At 37.3% G+C, this 22,955-nt stretch overlaps 1 protein-coding gene across 1 annotated transcript in view; it reads left to right on the top strand.

The window, feature by feature from the left end:
• The window catches only part of LOC149209404 (glucoamylase-like), a 71,111-nt gene extending 48,548 nt beyond the window's left edge, over positions 1-22,563 (top strand). The window contains exons 2-3 of the mRNA XM_089398614.1: positions 21,853-22,008; positions 22,196-22,563. Coding sequence (XP_089254740.1) covers positions 21,853-22,008; positions 22,196-22,441 — 402 coding nt within the window. The 3' untranslated portion in view covers positions 22,442-22,563. The remainder of the gene's footprint in view (positions 1-21,852; positions 22,009-22,195) is intronic.
• Positions 22,564-22,955: the final 392 nt, after the last annotated feature.

Genomic DNA, 22,955 nt, shown 5'->3' with positions numbered 1-22,955 from the left:
AGTCACACTTCCCCCTCTCGACTACATTGAATCTACACTTTGTTACACAAATCTCTATCTGTTGTTCTATATCCCTCTGTCTCCCTATTGAACACGCAGGTTCATCCTTTATAAGAAAACATTGGATCGGATCACTGGAAGGGTCCGATCAAATCTTCTCCATGATTTCCTCTCAACAACCCCTAAATCTCTCTATATGCATACATGGCAGATTAAATTACATTAAATAAGTCTTTTAGAGACTTTATCCATTCCATCATTTAGCTTGGTTTTAACATAATTTGTCTCATGTTTTACTCATTTTTCCACGTCTCCTGTTTTCTCCGCTTTGGATTCCTCCTTTAATGAAGAGTACTTGGATGCCCCTGCATCACTAGATCTTTGAATGGACCTTGTTCGTGAAAATCAAGTCTAACACCTTCGGAAGTATTGTTCAGTTCTCAGCTCCTTTTGGTTTCGACACTAGCTTGATTGTAAGATGTAGCATCTGCCAAGATCTTGGTGATTGATACACATTCCAAGCCAAGGCAACACAATTGTTTCAATTGGGATTGAGGGGTATATCGGTGTACAAGCGATATAGTTGTCAAAGTCATAGTTTCATCTCTGGTGTTGCTCCGTTGCGAGCAGGCCTGGACAGTACCCCGACAGAGTCACATAGGAACACAAGCATGGCTCCACTGCTAGCAAGCCTGGTCAGTACCCCGACGGAGTTACTTGCATCACCTCTCTGTGCAGGAATCCTTTCTCTTCTTTCACCTTACTCATTTTTCATTTTTCAAACTTTTTTCATTTTTTAACCAGTTTTGAATTTGTCCATGAGGCTTGGATAGACGGTGGGGTGTCTTGCTAAGGATGCTGGGTGCCTTTTAAAGGAAATCTTAGATGTTAATTCACTGGTTCAATTTTAAGCCCCATTATAGTGTTATAATTGAACATGACTATGATGTAGCCTCACCAATATCAATTTACAAAATTGTTAAATTTAAATTTTATATATGTATGTATGTATCATGCATATGGTTTTAATTTTTCACGATTGCCAAAAAAATTGTATATGATGGATTATTGTTTGCGTTGGAAGGATAGGCTTCTAGCCTCACCAATATCAACTTACAAAAAATTGTTGAATTTAAATTATATATATATATATATATATATGATTTTGATTTTACATGTTTGCCCCAAAAAAAATGTATATGAGGGACAATCGTTTGTGTTGGAAAGATAGAAGCACGGCTTCTGCATGCATCAATACATTATAAGAGACAAATTGCAAAATATCCACCAAAAGTCCAAACAAGAAGATGCAATGTACCTCCAACCATCCATGAAGATCTTTGTAAATTAAAGTTTTATGCAACCCATGCTATGCTTATGGATATAACACTACATCTACGCTGATTGAAATATAAGATCCATGGGACAGAAAGAATATTCTACGAATATCATCGTTGTGATAAATCTATGAACGTAGATATTAAATAGCAAAGGTGTATTCTTTTACCACATATGAATGAGACTACTTATCTTAAATTTTCATGGTGGAAGCATATTATTCAAAAGGTCTATTGGTCTGTGAAAAGCCATCTGTCATTTGATTTAATTTGGTCATATTTTTTAATTTCCTCCACTCGAATCTAGCACCTGAATTTGGAGCTGTGGATAAGATAGGTTGGTTGAGAGCAACATGGCAAGACTGAATGTCTTTATCGTCGGCTCAATTATAGAGTCTCGCCCTCTATATAATCTCTTCACCCTTCACCATTTCAATTCACAGGAGTTCAGTGTATGATTTTCTTTACTTACAAGTTAGAGGTCACTAAGCTGTTTGAGTATCAGGGATGGCAACCCTTCCTTTCAGTCTTCGTTTACTGCTCATTCTAGTCTGTTGAAATATTAAATTCAACCGCACATTTATTGCAGCGTTGTTTTGGCAAAACCACCTAGACTTCCCCGCACCACCTATTGGCAAAAGCGGTATCCGTAAGAAGGGCTCCGAACACCCCGACCAAGTGACACGCGTCCTTGGTACGATTTGAAAACCACCAATCCCCTGGCCATTAAACATCGTTTGGCTTGTGTGAGTTTGGTGTGCGAAATGCGTCTGATCAGGTCAACGGACATAGATCTTATTCAACCTGCCAGAACATTAGTTTTTGTTTTTACCGCCGTTTTTATTTAATGTATTTAATGAATTGTCATGGTCTTAGGTAAAAACATTAAATTTTACATACGGCATGTATTAACACATAAAAATCGTATGCAATATAGTTTTGTTGTGTGTGTTGACTTTGTATAATATAGCACACGGGATGAAGAAAAGTGCTCGCGGCAGCGAATGAAGAACAAGAGAAATTTTGAAAAGAAAATGTAATGTGCAGCAACACAAAACTAATGTAAGTCATTTTTGTTGTTCACAGCATATGAAATTTACACAGAGCAGTGTGAATTTTTTAGGGGAAGCAAATTGAAAATGCACAGTGCAAAACAAGAAGTGGGTATGTAATTTTTGTTTTGCTGGAGGGTTTTGTAATACGCATGAGCGTATGATGAAATTGTTTTTACAGCAGTAAACTTATGTAAGAATTTCTTATTCTACAGCAGTAAATGTAAAAGCCCTTTTTACAGCAGTAAAATGTGAATGAAGATTTTACATAGCAGTGTAAAAATCATTTGTAAAAGAGAGACATAGTATTTTGTTTTTGGTGAATCCCTCTGAGAAAGAGGAAGAAATATGTATAAGGCATTTTATTAATGAATATAAAAGATTTATGGGTGTGAAAAATCTCTGTTCTCAGAAAACATGTTAGCTTCCCTGTGCAAAAGATCCTGAGGAGAAAAACAGAGCATTGACTCTGTATTCAGTTAATTTGTGTTTGAAATTACCAGAAATCCCCAACAGTGGTATCAGAGCAGATTCAGGCTCTTTGAAGGTGTAAAGAAGCTGAAGGAAGGTTCCTTTTGTTGCATCAGTAAATCCTCTCCAGCAAAGTGAAGTCTCAGGCAAAAGGATCCAAGTATTTCTCAGACCAGTTTTTGTGTTACTGCTGAAGAAACAGTCAGTTTTTTTTTAATATACAGTCAAGGATTTAGAGGCATAGCTGAGAATGCAAGGAATGGCTAGCACAAGCATTAGCATGGGCATGTTTAATACTCAGCTCCCACAGTTTAATGGGAAAAACTATGACTACTGGGCAATAACCATGAGAGCCCTGTTTGTCTCACAAGATCTATCGAAATTAGTTGAATATGGGTTTGAAGAACCAGCAGATGAAAATGAATTTAACAGCTTAACTCAGGGAGAGAAGGATCTGTTGAAGAGAAATAGGAAGAAGGATTCAAAAGCCCTTGTGTTTTTGTATCAAGCAGTGGACCAGAGTGTGTTTCCAAGGATAGCAGCAGCTAAGACATCCAAAGAAGCATGGAAAACTCTCAAGACAACCTATCAAGGCATGGAGAAAGTGAAGACTGCAAAACTACAATTGCTGAGGAAAGATTTTGAGAATCTGAGCATGAAGGAGTCAGACAATATTGACTCATTCTTCACACATGTAATTGTTCTGGTCACACAAATAAGGACTCATGGAGAAACTCTTGAAGAAAGGAGGATTGTGGAGAAAATATTGAGAGTCCTACCCTCAAGGTTCCATGTGATTGTCACCACCATAGAAGAGACAAAGGATCTCTCGAACTTTTCAGTTGATGAGCTACATGCATCACTGATAACACATGAACAAAGGTTGAGTAGAAATGAAAACTCATCTCTAGAGCAAGCCTTCAAGACCCAGATGTCCTTTGGAAGAGGAAGAGATCAAGGCAAAGGAAGCAAGAGAGGAAGAGGCAGAAGCCAAAACAGAGGTGGAAGGAACAGTCTAGCAAATGCTCAAGGAAGAGGCAGCAATGCAAATCAGAACCAAGGCCAAGGCAGCAGTCAACAAAGAGGACAACATCATACTCAAGGACAAAGGTATGAAAAATCCAATGTCCAATGTTATTACTATAAAAAATATGGGCATTATGCAAATGAATGTAGGAAAAAGCATCATGATATGAGTAATAGACCAAATGCAAATATCACTAGAGAAAATATCAGCGAAGATAATGTGTTTTTAGCTTGTAACATGGCTGAAACAAACAGTGAAGATATATAGTTTTTAGATTCCGGCTGTAGTAACCATATTACAGGAAACATAGCCCTGCTTTCAAACTTAGATCAGAGTGTGAAATCACAAGTCACACTTGGGACTGATAGCAAAATTTCTGTTATGGGAAAAGGAGAAGTAAAAATATTTACAAAGAAAGGTGAGAAGAAAACCATAGCAGATGTTTACTATGTCCCTGGAATGAGATGTAACCTCTTGAGTATTGGACAGCTTGTTCAAAAGGGTTACAATTTTTTCCTTGAAAATGATGTATGCACCATCATGGATAGAGCACCCAGCAAAAGATGTATTGCTGAAGTAAAGATGACAAGGAACAGGATGTTCCCTCTCAGAATAAGGGCAGATTTGAAAAAAAAAAAAGTAATTGCAGCAATTACCCAAGAGGCTTTCCAAAGTGTACCAAAGGATGAAAATTGGTTGTGGCACTTGAGATTTGGACATCTCAACATTGGAGGTCTTAACCTGTTGAGTAGGAAAGGAATGGTAAGAGGATTACCATTTATAGAGAAACCGGATAGCCTTTGTGAAGGTCGCATATTGGGTAAACAACACAGAGAAAGTTTTCCATCGGGGAAAAGCATAAGGGCAAAAGCACCCTTAGAGATTGTCCACTCAAACTTATGTGGACCGATGCAAACCCCATCATTAGCAGGCAGCCAATATTTTCTAACATTCATTGATGATTTCACCATAAAAACTTGGGTTTATTTCCTTAAGAACAAAAGTGAAGTGTTTGAAAAATTCCGGACTTTCAAGGCACTTGTAGAAAATCAAAGCGGGCTGCATATCAAAGTTTTGAGAACTGATAGAGGAGGTGAGTACATCTCCAAGGAATTCCTATGGTTTTGTAGAGAAAATGGAATACACAAATAGTTTACAGCTAGGTACACCCCGCAGCAAAATGGAGTTGCTGAAAGGAAGAACATGACCATCATGGATATGGCGAGGAGCATGTTGAAGGCAAAGCATTTGCCAAATGATTATTGGGTTGAAGTTGTACATTGTGCAGTATATATTTTGAATAGGTGTCCTACAAAAGCAGTGATGAACAAAGTGCCGGAAGAAGAATGGAGTGGGAGAAAGCAAGGAGTCACCCACATGAAAGTTTTTGGTTGTATGGCTTATGCACACATTCCAGATCAACTAAGGAGGAAGTTGGATAGCAAAGGGGAGAAATGTATTTTCATTGGATACAGTGAGGAATCCAAAACTTACAGGTTGTATATCCCATCCACTAAGAAGTTTTTTGTCAGCAGAGATGTTCAGTTCATTGAAGAGGAAGCTTGGGATGGAAGCATAGAGAAAACAGTGAATGTTAAAAAATGTTTGTCTCATGATGAAGACGATGAGGAGTTGGCTGAAATACATCCCCAAACAGCAGCGCCAACACAAGGAAATCAAGGAACACCCTTGAGGATAAATGAAAGTGCTTCTCCAAGCACACCACAAGGAGGAAATTCAAGTGCATCTTCAAGCACTTGCACACCAAATGAAAGAGATAAGAAGTTCAGAAATTTAAGTGACATTTATGATGAAGGTATGAATTCATTGTTTGCTTTGTATTGTCATGTTGATGAATCTATTCATTTCGAAGATGCAATTAAAGATAAGAAATGGATAGAAGCTATGAATGAGGAGATGAATGCCATAGAGAGAAACAAGACATGGGATTTGGTTGAGCTACCAAAAGGTAAAGAAGTCATTGGAGTTAAATGGGTCTACAAGACCAAGAGCAATGCTGAAGGCAAAATAGAAAGACACAAGGCAAGGCTGGTTGTCAAAGGGTATAAGCAGCAGTATGGGAGAGATTATGAGGAGACTTTCGCACCAGTTGCAAGAATGGAAACCGTGAGAGCAGTGCTATCCATAGCAACTCAAAACAAGTGGAAAGTTTACTAGATGGACGTGAAATCAGCATTCCTAAATGGAGTGTTAATGGAAGAGGTTTACATTGAACAACCTCCAGGCTATGAGAAGAAAGGCCAAGAATACAAAGTATGCAGATTGAATAAAGCTCTTTATGGGCTAAAGCAAGCGCCAAGAGCATGGTACAGTAGGATAGATTCCTATCTACTGAAGAATGGATTTGACAAATGTGAGGGAGAACCCACTGTCTACGTCAAAGAAAATGATGGTAAATTGCCAATTGTTGTGTTATATGTTGAGGGTGTGATTTTTACAGGTAATGATGACTACCTCATTGAACAGTTCAAAACAGTCATGAAAGAAGAATTTGAAATGACTGACATGGGTTTGCTGAGATACTTCTTAGGAATAGAAGTAGATCAAAATGAAAATGGAATTTTTATTTCACAGGAAAAATATGTAAATGAAGTGTTGGGCAGATTTAACATGCAAGAGTGCAAGGCAACAATCACTCTCACAGTAATGGGATTAAAACTCAGCAAAGAGGACAGCAGCAAGGATTTTGATCCTAGTTTGTACAAGAGCATAGTTGGCAGCCTTATGTATTTAACTGCAACTAGGCCTGGCATAATGTTTGCTATTAGTTTAATTTCCAGATTCATGGAGAGACTAAAGGAAGCACATTGGCAAGCAGTAAAAAGAATTCTGAGGTATGTTAAAGGTACTAAAAGGTTTGGCATTTTATATACCGTCTTAGAATGTTCAAATTTAGTTGGATACACTGATAGTGATTGGGTTGGAAGTGTAAATGATCGGAAAAGTACTTTCGGTTATGTCTTTCACATGGGTTCAGGAGCCATTTCATGGGCTTCTAAGAAGCAGTCCATTGTAGCATTGTCTACAGCAGAGGCAGAATATGTGGCAGCTACAGCAGCAGCATGTCAAGCAGTTTGGATGAGAAGAATGTTGAGGAGCTTAGGCCAAGAGCAGGCAAAAGCAACGGTGATTTTTTGTGACAATAGCTCAGCTATTGCATTATCCAAGAATTCGGTGTTTCATAAGAGAACGAAACACATCGACACAAGGTTTCACTACATCAGAGAATTGGTGAGCAATGAAGAAATTGTTCTACAACATTGCAGGACTCAGGAACAGGTTGCAGACATTTTGACAAAGCCATTGGACCAGAAAAGCTTTGAATTTTTGAGGAAATGTCTGGGTATGACTGATAACCCAGCAGTTGAAATTAAAGGGGAGTGTTGAAATATTAATTTCAACCGCACATTTATTGCAGCGTTGTTTTGGCAAAACCACCCAGACTTCCCCGCACCACCTATTGGCAAAAGCGGTATCCGTAAGAAGGGCTCCGAACACCCCGACCAAGTGACACGCGTCCTCAGTACGATTTGAAAACCACCAATCCCCCGGCCATTAAACATCGTTTGGCTTGTGTGAGTTTGGTGTGCGAAATGCGTCCGATCAGGTCAACGGACATAGATCTTATTCAACCTGCTAGAACATTAGTTTTTGTTTTTACCGCCATTTTTATTTAATGTATTTAATGAATTGTCATGGTCTTAGGTAAAAACATTAAATTTTACATACGGCATGTATTAACACATAAAAATAGTATGCAATATAGTTTTGTTCTGCGTGTTGACTTTGTATAATATAGCACACGGGATGAAGAAAAGTGTTAGCGGCAGCGAATGAAGAACAAGAGAAATTTTGAAAAGAAAATGTAATGTGCAGCAGCACAAAACTAATGTAAGTCATTTTTGTTGTTCACGGCATATGAAATTTACACAGAGCAGTGTGAATTTTTGAGGGAAAGCAAATTGAAAATGCACAGCAGTGCGAAACAAGAAGTGGGTATGTAATTTTTGTTTTGCTGGAGGGTTTTGTAATACGTATGAGCGTATGATGAAATTGTTTTTACAGAAGTAAACTTATGTAAGAATTTATTATTCTACATACATCAGTAAAATGTGAATGATGATTTTATACAACAGTGTAAAAATCATTTGTAAAAGAGAGACAGAGTATTTTGTTTTTGGTGAATCCCTATGAGAAAGAGGAAGAAATATGTATCAGGGATTTTATTAATGAATATAAAAGATTTATGGATGTGAAAAATCTCTGTTCTCAGAAAACATGTTAGCTTCCCTGTGCAAAAGATACTGAGGAGGAAAACAGAGCATTGACTCTGTATTCATTTAATTTGTGTTTGAAATTACCAGAAATCCCCAACATAGTCGGGTTTTCAGGCCTTCTTGCCATCTTGGCCTCGGTAAGATATTAATAGCTTATAACAATAGTTTATTTAAATGTTTTAGGGTATTTGTATAACAAGCCATGTCATTCTCACATAGAAAAAGTTGGAATTAGATCATGTATTAATGCGTTTGTCAATGGATGAATCAGTGCAGGGTGACAAACTGGGCGTTACATTTGTGCTTACCTAACGCGCACAATATGGCCAAGTCATTAAAATCGTAGGCAACAGGGCTGAGCTTAGAAACTGGACACCATCTCAGGTCGAAAATATGACATGGACCGAGCTTAGATAAGCTTTAACTGAACCTTTGGGTTTGGATAAGGTTTAGTGGGATTGGATCATTTTTCAGAATCTTTATGTAAAGATATATTGAATTTATACTATATGTGTGGTTTCTTCTCTTTCACTAATATTTTTTTCCCTAACACAGATGTTGGACAAGGGAGTTGTGTATGAATACAAAGCCACGGTAGTGAACTTTGACACGGGGGCGTGTAATTGCTGGATGCCCCGGCAGAACCAAATTCTGAAGGTGCCCTCGGAACAGTTACGTGGAGAAGGTTGTTTGGAGTGAATCGTGTGGCGACCCTGCAACGCAGATGCTTGCAGCATTGGATGGGCATGCCCATCAACCTTTAACCGCTCAATCAACTCTAGTATCTAGCTACCGGGTTTATGACTGCAGCGGTGTTACTTTATAATAATAAGGGCACATGGGTATCTATGTTGTGTCTGAATTGTTGAGTTACTGACGAATCTCATTGTAATTTCTGTGTTATTATAATATGACAATGTGCTTGATATCGATCTCTGTCTCTCCTTTGTTTTTAGAAGGGTGTGGAGCGTTCAATGTAATACGCCAGGGTTTATAGGTTGCAATGTTAGTATCAATAATTCTCAGTAAATGAAGATAAGAAATCATAGGTTCCAATGTTAGCATCAATAAGTTTCCGTAAATAAAAATATAAAACAAATGAAGGGGAGAAAAAATATATTAAAATAAATTAAATTACATAGTTATTATAGATTTTGGGAATATTTTAGAATTTATATTTCTATTTTCAAATTTTAAAATATTTTTAGATCTTGCAATAATCTCATATATTTTAGAATCTAGATATTGTCACTTCCAGTTTGTTTTTTGGGATGCAATAATGAGAATTTTGTTAACATTTTTTAACAGTAATGATAATCTTTGAAGAATCCTTAACTTACAGATCAGCTGCCATTATTATACCAAATACAATTATTTATCGATATCATTAACAAGCCAGTTACAATATGTCTCCACAAACTTAAATCTAGGCAATAAAGAAACAAATTGTTTCAAAGTAAAATCTTTTAACATTTTAACAATAACAATTTTGTTGATAAAAACGGGGATGAATTTCATCAGTAACAAACAGTAGCAAATATTGTTTGATTTTTCGAAAAAAAAATCACTTTGATAATAACAATAATCATCTATTTTGTAACAAACAATATCAAATATTGTTTGATCTTTAGAAAACAAATCACTTTGATTATAACAATGAGTCTTTGATGACAAACAAAAAAAGTCATACATACATTCATATCACAGGTTCTACATGTGGCCAGAAAGAACTTATACAACTTGAAACGAATAGAATAATTATGCAATGTTGAACCAATAGAATGGGCCATTATTATTATTATAAGATCTAAATGAAATATACTCATTTCAAGTAAATGTCAATCTTATACAATTTGAAACTTGAAACAAATAGAATAATTATACAAGGTTGAACAAATAGAATGGGCCATTATTATTACTCATTTCAAAGAAGCTGGGAATGTTGGGCTCACCGGAAATGAAACACTGAGAGATGCCAACTTCGCCTCTATCGGCGTTGGCATTAGCATTATGAATGATATGGGATTCTAATTTACAAGTATATCCATTCTATTGGTTCAACATTGTATAATTATTATATTCGTTTAACATTGTATATTTATTTTTCATCCACATCCACAAACAAAGCCTATATACTAAGTAGAGGTTGCATCTTGTTTAAAGTGCAGGTTAACCAAAGCTGAGCATGGTTGACTAAGGTTGAGCATAGTCAATCATAGTTATCAATCTCAATCTTAGACAACAACTGTTAAACATGACAATCATAGTCAACCACGGCCATCCTCAACCAACCATGAGCAAGCATGGTCATCTTTAAGTAATCATATTCACCATATACTCAACCATTATCAAGCTTACTCAACTGTGAGCAAGCATGATCATCTTCGATCAACCATAGTCACCATAGTCAACCATTGTTAACCATAGCCAATGTGATAAATCATAGACAATTATGGCTACCACGCTTTATTATGGTTGACCATAGTAACCTATGGCAGCCCATAATCAACTTTGGTGAGCATGGTCAACCATCATCAACCATAGTTGACTCTCGTCACCATGGTCAATCATAACCAACTTTAGTTAGTCATAGTTAACCATGGTCAATGATGGTCAACCTTGATCATACATAGTCAACCATACCATAAGTTCTAAGCGTTTTCAATATTTATTTTTTATTATAACTTTTAAAATATTTTTCAACAGAGTAACCACACTCTTTCTATTTGGGAATGCTTTTATGATAATTAATTATCACAAATGCTCACTTCTCATCTCAAATTTTGGAGCAGAAAATGTCCATCGCATCATTAATTTAATTCCAATGGAATTCATCTAAATTCTAGTGGAATTATCCAAATTAAATGATGGTCTAAAATACTGGGGTTTCCTCTTGAAACCCAACTCATATAAAATGGAGGATTGGTGTTGGTTAATCTCCAAGGTGGAAAAGCACATCAACATTTGGTGCCACAAATGGTTGTCCATGGCAGGTCGCCTTTTTCTCATCAAATATGTCCTCGAGGCTGTTTGATGCAGGAGCATATAGCTCAACAATTTCATTACATTCTAGTTAACTTAGGGGGTCTTGTGTTTTCAAGGAAGTTGGATTCCTATGTACGTAATCTTTAATGTTTTGAGTGATTAGAATAGGAATTATTTAGATATTGTAAGGATATTAGTAAAGTCTCTCGAATGTAAGAGAACATGAGTGATTAGTGGGGATTGAGAGAGTTAGAAATCAATTGTAAGTCTTAGACTAGAAAGTGGTGTCATGATTTGAGGAACTAGAGAGGATTCGTAGGGATTAACTAGAGTGAAAAGTGGACATAGAAGATATTCAGGATTTAGTTCAGCAGATTAAGGATCTGAACCAGAATTAGTACAACAAAACCTTTTGTATAAATGTAAGCCTAAAAGGCATAGAGAGTTAGTAGGTAGAGTAGTTAGTGAGTCAGAAGTCAATCAGTTAGATTGTAAGCCTACGGGTAGAAGAAGAAAGGCCATTGATATTGAAGAGTGGGCCAAGGATGAAATTCCTATTTAAATGTTTGTTTATTAATACAGATAACTCGATTTTGAGTTTGTGTGATGTATATTGAGTAATTGGATTATAATATGTGTGTGAACTAGAGTAATTCTGTGTAACATAGGTTGCAAGTGTACAAAACCAGAGAAGAGGTGCAGAGAGGAGTGTTACGGTTTTACACATAGACAATATTGGAGGAAGCCTTTAATGTCACAATGAAGGAATAATTGTAAGGTTTCTTAAAACCCTAAGGATTTATGAAGGAAGCATAAAGGCGCGAGCGGAGATCGAGATTAGAAGAAGTGAAACCATAAGGCGAGAGTAAATACACAGGGAGAAAGTTGAATGAGTTGTTACACAATGAGAAACAAAAGAATGTAGCAGCGAACCGTAGTCATTGGATTAGTCAGATCAACGAACAAGAATGAGGGAGATAGACGTCTAGGATTAAGTCACGCAAATTAAAGTCATGAAGATGAATGGTGGAGATTAAGACCACGTGCAGAATAGAAGAGCAATCTTTGCAAGGGGTAAGCAGTTTCCCGCACACCCTCAAGGCGATAAATGGTATTTCTAAATTCTACATGATTAGCTTAAAGGGTTTACATGTAGCAAACAGAGGAAAGAGAAAACCACTTTTCTCGCATGCCTTCGATATGATAACGATCGTGCAAGTATCTACGTGAGATTGCGTGATAGCCATTGGATCGAGCATGAGTGATCAGCGATGGAGATTTGGGCGCACAAAAGGTGATCGAGTGACACGATAGCTGTTGGATTGGATGGAAAAGATCAACAGTGGAGGTTGAATGCGATAAAGCAAGCATCGAGATATGTGCAAAGGTCCGTGGAATGGCGAAAAGGTAAGGTTTAATTGTGTTTATGTGATATTTCTATTATATGAGAATTATAATAGAAATAAGTGGAATAAAGGTATTATGGTCAATGTTGGGTTAAACTGAGACCAGAGTTAAAATGGTATGGTTAATATGCGCGGGTGATTAAGAATTAACCAAATATTACGAAAGGTTGAATTAAAGGTTTAAAAGAGAACCGAATATATGTTCGCTTAAGGAATTAAACTTTGATAAAGTGGGCTTTCATCAAATGTTGCATTTTTGCATAGAGTTGATTGAAGGAACATTAAACCTTGGTCAAGAGGGTTTTCACCATTGATATGGGTGTTTATCTTGGGACATGACTGATACGTCATTTTACATGCAATTTAATTTGCATAATGTGGGTATATCCGACTTAGGCTGCATCATTATGGTATTTGCAGCTTAGGCTGGCATCATTTGGTATCAAAGCCAGGTTAAGGAAATTCTGTGTGAAACCTTAGAATAGAGTTATGCTTTGAAGGTGTGTATGCAGGCAAGAGGAGATCAGATTTTAATCTGACAAATAGTAGGCACACATAGATAAAGTGTAGTAGAATTTGCAGATGCAAAGAAATGGAGAACAATCCATTCAAAGTGCATGTGAATGGTAGAACTAGATCATGCAGAGGTCTTGAACGTGAGAAGATTGCAACAACCTAGAGCAAGGAGTGTTCAATTGGTTCCAGAGGAAAGAACCAGAGAGATGTCAAAAGATTGAGCTTAGAGGAGAGAAGCCTAGTGAGGCATGTGTAGCAAGAAGGAGACTTGTTACTGTAGAGGTTTTGTTGCAGCTCACAGAAGGATCATAAAGGAAATTCCACAAAGGAAGTGGCTAGAATCGCTAAGGAATGAAGAAAACTGGTAAACATTTCTAAGTGAAAGAAGAGGTGGTCAGAACCTAGTATTTCGTTATGATTGAAATACAAGAGGACAATTGTGTTCTTAACAGGTGCAGATGAGTTGAATCCTAGAAGGAGCAGAGAGAAGTGCTCAAAGAGGTTCCAGGGAATAGAGAACCAAATGCTTGCCAAAAGACCAAGTACAGAGGAAAGCTTGGTGAGGTAAGTGGTAGTAGGGAGGACTTGTTGTTGTACAGGCTTTAATGTAGCTCATAGTAAGTGAGTGAGGAACTCATGAAGATAGAGAAGGAAATGACTACTGATAGTCATAGTAGAGGTTTTGAGGAATACCACAGCAGAAGAAAAATGAAGAAGGAGTATGCCAAGGAAAATGGTAAGAGAATGAGTCAAGTGGAGTGTGACAAGGAGATTGCAGAGTTAAAAGAACAACTCAATGTATTAAGGATGATACTAGAGGAAGACCAAAAACAAGGTTGGGTCTTGAGGAAAAAGGCAATGAAGTGGTCTAAGTTACAGAGAAGGCTACAACAGAAGCAAGTGAAGTGCTTGGTGGAAGAACTCAGAGAAGCTGAGCTGGAAATGGAAGTGTCCATTTATGAAGCAAAACAGGGTGAAGTTCTGGGTGAAGATGAAGAGTGGGGATCTATGGAAGATATTATTAATTCAAGGCAACAAGAGACTTGAAGACTGAAACTTCAAGTGAGACCAAAAGGTCACATGATTTTAAATCTGATAATTTGTGTATGTTTGCAGGTGAAACATGTGAAGAAGGACAACTTGCTGATATTGTCATAAAGAAGGAAGAAGACAAGCACAATCTAAATTCTGTTCTGAAAGAAGATGAGATAGATATTTCTCATGTAAATGCTTGTACACAGTTGGGGAAAATTTTTGCTTTTCAGCATATTGCAAGGACTGAAAGCAGAGGAAGTTTGACTCATGATGATGGCCAAAAGCACGAAGAAGTAGGGAAGGATATCAAGCAACTAAATGGAGGATTTTAGGAGATTTAAGAGAAGACCATTGAAGAATTTATAAGTCATGTAGAGGACTTGGAATAGCAAGAGGACTTGGTGATTGAATCATCAAGTGAGATCACAAGATCTTATGGTTTTACAACTGACAAGTTGTGTGTGAATGCAGGTATTGCAGAAGACAAACCATCCTATGGAACTGTCTTGAGTGAAGCGAAAGGTTGCCAAGCAAAGTATGATGATGATCATCTTTCAAATGAATATCAAGTTGATTTATTAGAGCAAAAGGAGCTCATAAATTCCTTGCTCAGTGGAAGAAATATCTTCAGTAGAGATGAGACAGATATATCTTATGATAAGGAATTTGTTATTGGTAATGACAAAGAAGAAGATAGTGAGTATTGTACAGAGATTTTAGGAGAAATCCCAAGTGAGATGGAAAATTTATGGCATGAGTTAAGTCTTTTGGATAAGAGGCTAGAAAACCAAAGAGTAAGTGTTCAAGTTGTAAAATCAGAGCTGAATGAGAATGAAGAAGTTCACTACAGTGAACAAGAGCAGGAAGACATCATTGAAGCAGATGGTGTGGAAGAGAGACTTGCTGACAGTCTAGAGAATCCTTTATAGAATTCTTTAGAAGGTTAAATCGGCATACTCATGTGCTGACAGAGGAGGAAAACTCAGAGCAACATACTGAGATGTTTCTAGAGAAGGAAAAGGTAATGAGGCCTTATATTTTTTCCGATAATTGTTTTATGATTATAGGATTTGATGTAAAGGAAAAGCATGAAGATACCATGCTTGAAGAAGTTAAACTAACTGTCAGAATTAGTCAAGGAAGTGAAGGACAATTACTGAGGGTTGTCAAAGAAGAGGAAGGAAAACATGCTAGACTCGATGAACAACATAGTGATGTATTTGAGAGGAATCAAGTACAAAGGAAATTGGAGGACTATTTACTTTTTGTAAGTAAATTTACAGGTAATGAACAGAGGTTGATTAGAAAGTCACAAGAGGGTAAGGATGAAAGGGCAGCAGTAAGAATCCAACAACTTCAAAGAGAAGATAGTAAACAACAGTTTGAAGATGAGTGGACAGAGTACGACAACAAAAGGCAGAGTATGTACCAGCCCAACGATGTGTTGGGGATAAAGACTGAAGAATTATGGAAATTAATGATGAAGTGGTGCAAATGGAGGAGATTGATAGCAATAGGAGGGTGATCAATCATAATTTGAAACTGATTGACAAGGTGAGGAAGATGAATGAGAAGATAACAGACATATAGCAGCAACAACAAAGGTGCAAAGCATTTGGAAAGTTACAAATTAAAATTTGGGACCCTGGAGGTTTTCTATCAACATATGGAAGCACATGATCAAGAGATCATGATTATTTTAACCTTGGGAGTTTGATGCAGGAGCATACATCTCAGCAATTGCATTACATTCTAGTTAACTTAGGGGGTCTTGTGTTTTCAAGGAAGTTGGATTCCTATGTATGTAATCATTAATGTTTTGAGTGATTAGAATAGAAATTAATTAGATATTGTAAGGATATTTGTAAATGCTCTCAAATGTAGGAGAACATGAGTGATTATTGGGGATTGAGAGAGTTAGAAATCAATTGTAAGTCTTAGACTAGAAAGTGGTGTCATGATTCAAGGAACTAGAGAGGATTCTTAGGGATTAACTGGAGTTAAAAGTGGACTTAGAAGATATTCAAGATTTAGTTAAGCAAATTAAGGATTTGAACCATAATTAGTTCAACAGAACCTTTTGTATAAATGTAAGCCTAAAAGGCATAGAGAGTTAGTAGGTAGAGTAGTTAGTGAGTCAGAAGTCAGTCAATCAGATTGTAAGCCTACAGGCAGGAGAAGAAAGGCCATTGATATTGAAGATCATGCCAAGGAAGAAATTCCTTGTGTAAATGTTTGTTTATTAATACATATAACTCGATTCTAAGTCTGTGTGATGTGTGTTGAGTAATTGGATTATAATCTGTGTGTGAACTAGAGTAATTCCATGTAACATAGGTTGCAGGTGTGCAGAACCAGAGAAGAGGTGCAGAGAGGAGTGTTACGGTTTTACACACAAACAGTGTTAGAGGAAGCCTTTGATGTCATAATGAAGGAATAACTGTAAGGTTTCTTAAAACCCTAAGGATTTATGAAGGAAGCATAAAGGCGCAAGCGGAGATCAAGATTAGAAGAAGTGAAAACCATAAGGCAGGAGTAAATACACAGGGTGAAAGCCGAATGATCTGTTACACAGTGAGAAACAAAAGAATGTAGCAGTGAAGTGTAGTCGTTGGATTAGTCAGATCAATGAACAAGAACAAGGGAGATAGATGGATAGGATTAAGTCACGCATATTAAAGTCATGAAGATGAACAACAGAGATTAAGACCACATGCAGAATAGAAGAGCGGTCTTCGCAAGGGGTAAGTAGTTTCTCGCGTGCCCTCAAGGCTGTAAATGGTATATCTAAATTCTACGTGATTAAACTGAAGGGTTAACACATAGAAAATGGAGGAAAGAGAAAACCACTTTTCTCGCGTGCCTTCGGTCTGATAAAGATCGTGAAAGTATCTATGTGAGATTGTGTGATAGCCGTTGGACCGAGCACGAGTGATCAACGACGGAGATTTGGGGGCATAAAAGGTGCTCAGGTGACGCGATAGTCGTTCGATTGGACGGAGCAGATCAACAATGGAGGTTGAATGTGACTAATTCTACGCTTCCTTGGGTTGGATGGGATAAAATTGGAAAACCAAAATATATGGGGGTTTGGTTGTTGAAGAAAATATTTCATTTCTCTCGTGACCTTAAGGAAAAAGGTGGTTGGTGCCTCCTCACATATCAAGGTTTTTGGACAATGGTTGTCATTGCAAATACATCTACCTTCTTTTAGTGGGGGACTCGATTAGGTGTGTAGACAAGCTTCATCAAAATATCTCCATCATCTGGAGGGAAGTACTAAAGACCTTTGAAACCATTCATAGTGTTTTTATATGGTGTGTTGGATCAGGCATTAGAGTACATTTGGGAATGGACCCTTGGCCTGGTTCTTGGTAGGAACATCTTCTTCCCATGTCATTATTTGAATCCTTATAAGGCCGAGAGATCACAAATCTCACTCAAATCGTGGATCATACTTCTACATCTAAATGGTATCAAGGGTGGAAATCAACATATGAACTTGGTATTCGAATTTAATATGTTCAGCTTTGGAAATCCTATATCAATACAATTCATGAGGGTCATATCAAATTAACAGTTAGAGATGATGAATTGATTTGGTCTTGTTCTAAGTGTGGAATATATTCACCAATATATATATATATATATATATCTTTCACTCATTAGTTACAAGATTCAAAGTGGTGGTGGCAATTGTTGTGGAAAGCTAAATGCCCTCCCAAGGAAAAGATTTTAATGTGGTAAATTCTAAACGGAAAGGTTCCTACATGGGACACATTACAAAAGGTTCCAAAATGATGGACAAACTATCAATCATCTTTTCATGGAATGCAATTTTTTCCAATCCACATGGGATCTTTGTAGATCAACTGAACGTAAAGTGGGTGTTTGGTGTGGTCTATCAATGGATTCTCCTTGGCAGTAATGGCTTTCCCTCCCATCTTCTCGTAAATTTAAGTTTCTTCCTTTAATCATTTTCTGGGGTGTATGGATCTCTTGTAATCGGGTGATTTTTTAGGACAACATTTCCTTTCCCCGTCACATTGCTGCCAAAGACATGGTGATCCTCAAACATTTTCCACAAGAAAATGAATCACGTAAACCGTGAGTGTTTGTTGATGTCTATCTAGACAAATCATATCCCTAGGAGTTCTTTGACAGTGCCCCCGTTGAATTGGGTCAGAAAATTGTCATTGGTTTCTCTCTCCATCTATCCTCTAATCATTCCTTTCATATTTCCATTGGTTTGGGGTCAAATACAAATAATTAAGCCGAAAATCTTGCTTGTTGGCATCTTCTTTCCCTTTCCATTGACTAGGGAATATCTCATTTGCAAATTTATGTTGACTCAAAGATTGTGGTAAATTGGTTAAATGGTACACAAACATGCAGGAATTTTCTCTTACAACCAATTTTGTCAAATTCACTACATTTAAAGGGTTTTCTCTCACAGTGCACATATCTACATATCTACAAGGAATTAAATCTATGTGCATATGGTCTATTCAATATGGTGCTCTCTCTAGAAAAGAACTTTTGGCGGGTTATGGAGGTTCGCAATAGGTTATTAGAGACCATAAATTATAGTAGATCTCCATCCCATATACTCCTTCCTATAGGGGTTAAATGATCGTATTATGGGGTTCTCAAATTCTTTTTTGTGTGTATATATTTCTAAGATGGCCAAAAGATTGCTTTTAGAACTTTAAGAATAGATTTGTATTATTTGTTTAAGCATGGATATTTATGACAACAATTGCATGGATGATATGGGAAACCTATGTAATTTTTCCCAAAATAAAACTAGAAATCTTGAAGAATAAGATGGACCAACTTAACCGAATACACATAATAGTGTATTTATAAAATGTCATTTTTGTTTATTTTTAATAAAATTATAGTTTTTTTGGAAATATATATATATATATATATATTATAAATTATCTCTGCTTATTAATATATGGGAAAACTCCATCATTTATTACTAATATTATATTCATTGTATAATAAACCAGTTAAAATTTGCTTTTTTAACCAGCCTTAAATTTGTCCATGAGTCTAGGATAGACCATGGGGTGCCTTGTTACGGGAGTCGGATCCCTTTTTAAGGAAGTCTTAGATGTTAAGTTACTTATCAATTCTAAATCCTATTATAGTATTATTATTACACTCATAACTATGGTGTAGCCTCACTAATATTTATTTACAAAAAATTGTTAAATTTAAATTTTATGTATGTGTATATGCATCATGTCTATGGTTTTAATTTTCCACGTTTATCAACCAAAAAAAAATGTATATGAGGGACTATCGTTTGTGCTGGAAGGATACAACCACGGCTTCTGCATGCATCAGTACATTATAAGAGACAAAGTGCAAAATATCCAACAAAAGTCCAAGCAATAAGATGCAATGTAACTACAACCATCCATGAAGATCTATGTAAATTAAAGTTCTATGCAATCCATGCTATGTTTATGGATATAACACTGATTGAAATATAAGATCCATGGGATAGAAAGAATATGCTTCGAATATCATCATTGTGACAAAGCTATGAACGTGGATATTACATAACAAAGGCGTGTTATCTTGCGTTTTCATGGTGGAAGCATATTATTCAAAAGGCATATTAGTGAAAAGTCATCTGTAATTTTATTTAATTTGGTCATCTTTTTCAATTTCCTCCACCCGAATGCACCACATGAATTTGGAGTTGTGGATAAGATAGGTTGGTTGAGAGCAACATGGCAGGACTGAATGTCTTTATCGTCGGCTCAATTATAGAGTCTCGCCCTCTATATAATGTTTCACCCTTCGCCATTTCAATTCACAGGAGCTCAGTGTATGATTTGCTTTACTTACAAGTTAGAGGTCACTAAGCTGTTTGAGTGTCAGGGATGGCAACCCTTCCTTGTTGGAAGAATCACCGCACCTCTATAGAATCCGTAATTTCCACCCTGGGGATCCTAGTTACTGGCTTGTAATGTTTACCAATACCTGCGGGTTTTGGTGTAACGGCAAACCTCCACATGGTATCAAAGCCCACAGGTTGCTAGATAAAAGGCACACCAGTACTTTATTTTACAAGTATTACAGCTTGGAGATCGAAGATTGACAGAAAAATGGAGTTTCCCAAAGCATCGATCCTAACACCGTACAACTATCATGAATGGAAGGACCAAATGGCTCGATACCTTCGTCATAAAGGGTTGTACAGGATTACCATGGCTACAGAAGTGGAACCCACTTCAGCGATAGAGAAATCCAAGTACCTCAACTGTATGGATGAGGCCCACGGATCCATATGCATGTGCATCTCTCCACAGTTGCAGTTTCATCTATCTGCCTGCAATACTCCCAATGAGATTTGGAAAAAGGTTGAAGAGCTCTACGGGAAATAGGATGAGATGAAAGGACATCTGCTCGAAGTGGAGCTGCTATCATTGGATCCACAGAACTATGACAGAATTCAAGATTTCTTCACCAAATATAATGATCTATTGTTGCAACTCAATGGTTGTGGAATTGACAAATCCAAGGAGGAGAGTCGCCAAGTTCTCTCTATTATGTCAAAGCTCGGACCGGAATACTTCGTCTTTGTGTCTACATTTCATTCAGTAAGGCTCGCAACAGGTAAATCCTACACTATGCCTTCTCTCAAAGAATTTATGGAGTCCCTTATTTTTTAGCAGGATAAACTCATTGGCATGGGGAAAATCAAACCTCCAAAAGCACATGCACTTGCTGTGCATGATGGCAGCCGCAATAAAAATCACAGATCTGATTCAAATCAGAAAAATCAGCAGCAAAAAGACAAAGGAAAAGAACATTCCCATCCAAAGAAGGAAGGGTACACCAAGCCCTTCAATGACTCCTCTGGCTCGAGAAATGAGAAAGGGAAGAAAGGAAACAGATGCACCTACTGTCAAAGAGGATTCCATCCAGAATCCTCTTGCATTAAGAAACAAATTGACCAAATGGCAGAAATCCTTCAGAAGCACAACCTTGGGGACCACATCCCTCAGGGCGCCAAGAAGAAAACTGAGGATCCGCCACACGGGAAAGGTAACAATTTTCATGCTTTAGTTGCAATTAATTCTTCTCCTGATGCATGGATTATAGATTCTGGTGCATCACATCATATGGCTGCTGCAAAGGAAGTCTATTCCTCTTTGGATGCATGCAAAGGACCTCCCATCCTCATGGGAGATGACTCACCTATTGAGGTCACCGGAAAAGGTAGAGTGGAACTTCTACACGGAAGCTTTGAAGATGTGCTTCATGTTCCAAAACTTTCGGTAAACCTGCTTTCAGTTTATCAGATCACTCATTCCGGCACCGGAAAGAGAGTGGAATTCACTCCAGATGCAGTGAACATATATGATCTACATAGCAATGCCAAAATTGCAACTGGTGAGGTAAACAATGGAGCCAGATTGTATACATTTTCTGAATTTATTGAATCTGAATCCTCCTTATTGCTTAGTAGTAGGCTTTGGCACGAGAGGTTTGGTCAAACCTCCACATTCCTTTCAGTCTTCGTTTACTGCTAATTCTAGTCGGGTTTGCAGGCCTTCTTGCCATCTCGGCATCGGTAAGCTATTAATATCTTATAACAATAGTTTATTTAGGGTATTTCAGTATTGTTCCTGTACTACATAGAAAATGTTGGAATTATATCATATATTAATGCGTTTGTCTATGGATGAATTTGTGCAGGGTGACAAAGTGGGCGTTACATTTGTGCTTACCCAACGCGCCCAATATGGCCAAGTCATTAAAATCCTAGGCAACGGGACCGAGCTTAGCAACTGGACACCTTCTGAGGCCGAAAATATGACATGGACGACTGGGAATGTTTGGGCTTACAGTGTGGTATGTTGTGATCATATTAGATAAGCTTTAACTGAACTTTTGGCAGACACCTGCATTTCACAATTTGGGTTTGGATAAGGCTTAGTGGGATTGGATCATTTTTCTGAGTCTTTATGGAATGATATCTTGAATTTATACTATATGTGTGGTTTCTTCTCTTTCACTAATATTTTTTTCCCTAACACAGACGTTGGACAAGGGAGTTGTGTATGAATACAAAGCCACGGTAGTGAACTTTGACACGGGGGCGTGTAATTGCTGGATGCCCAGGGAGAACCAAATTCTGAAGGTGCCTTCGGATTATCCTCATAACAGTTACGTGGAGAAGGTTGTTTGGAGTGAATCGTGTGGCGACCCCTGCAACGCAGATGCTTGCAGCATTGGATGGGCGTGCCCATCAACCTTTAACCGCTTAGTCAACTCTATTATCTAGGTACCGATGGTCATGGCTTGCATTGCCTGTGCACCGGGTTTATGACTGCAGCAGTATTACTTTATAATAATAAGGGCACATGAGTATCTATGCTGTGTCCAAATTGTTCAGTTGCTGATGAATCTCGTGGTAATTTCTGTGTTATTATAATATGACAATCTGCCTGATATAGATCTCTGTCTCTCCTTTGTTTTTAGAATGTTGTGGAGCGTTCAAATATTGTTTGATCTTTCGAAAACAAGTTACTCTGATCATAACAGTAAATCTGTGAAGATAAACAACAAAAGGCCGTGCATTCTTTCATATCACAGGTTTTCCATGTGGCCGTAAAGAACTTATTTAAATAAGTGAGCCTTTCAAGTTATCACAGTATCCCCATTTTTGCATGAGTGACTTGGAACATACATGTCCATGTCCGCTACGTTAAAAGAATCGATTATTACCAACCATTTAACATTATATGTTTACATGAAAGACATTCAGAATAAACCATTTATTGAGTCGACGGTAAAAG

This window comes from Pinus tabuliformis, chromosome 1_2 (assembly GCF_031772625.1).
Source record: "Pinus tabuliformis cultivar Carrire ecotype Pingquan chromosome 1_2, CPIR1, whole genome shotgun sequence".
Taxonomy (NCBI): Eukaryota; Viridiplantae; Streptophyta; class Pinopsida; order Pinales; family Pinaceae; genus Pinus; species Pinus tabuliformis.
The sequence above is the reverse complement of the archived record's forward strand: the minus strand, read 5'-3'. Positions and strand labels throughout refer to the sequence as shown.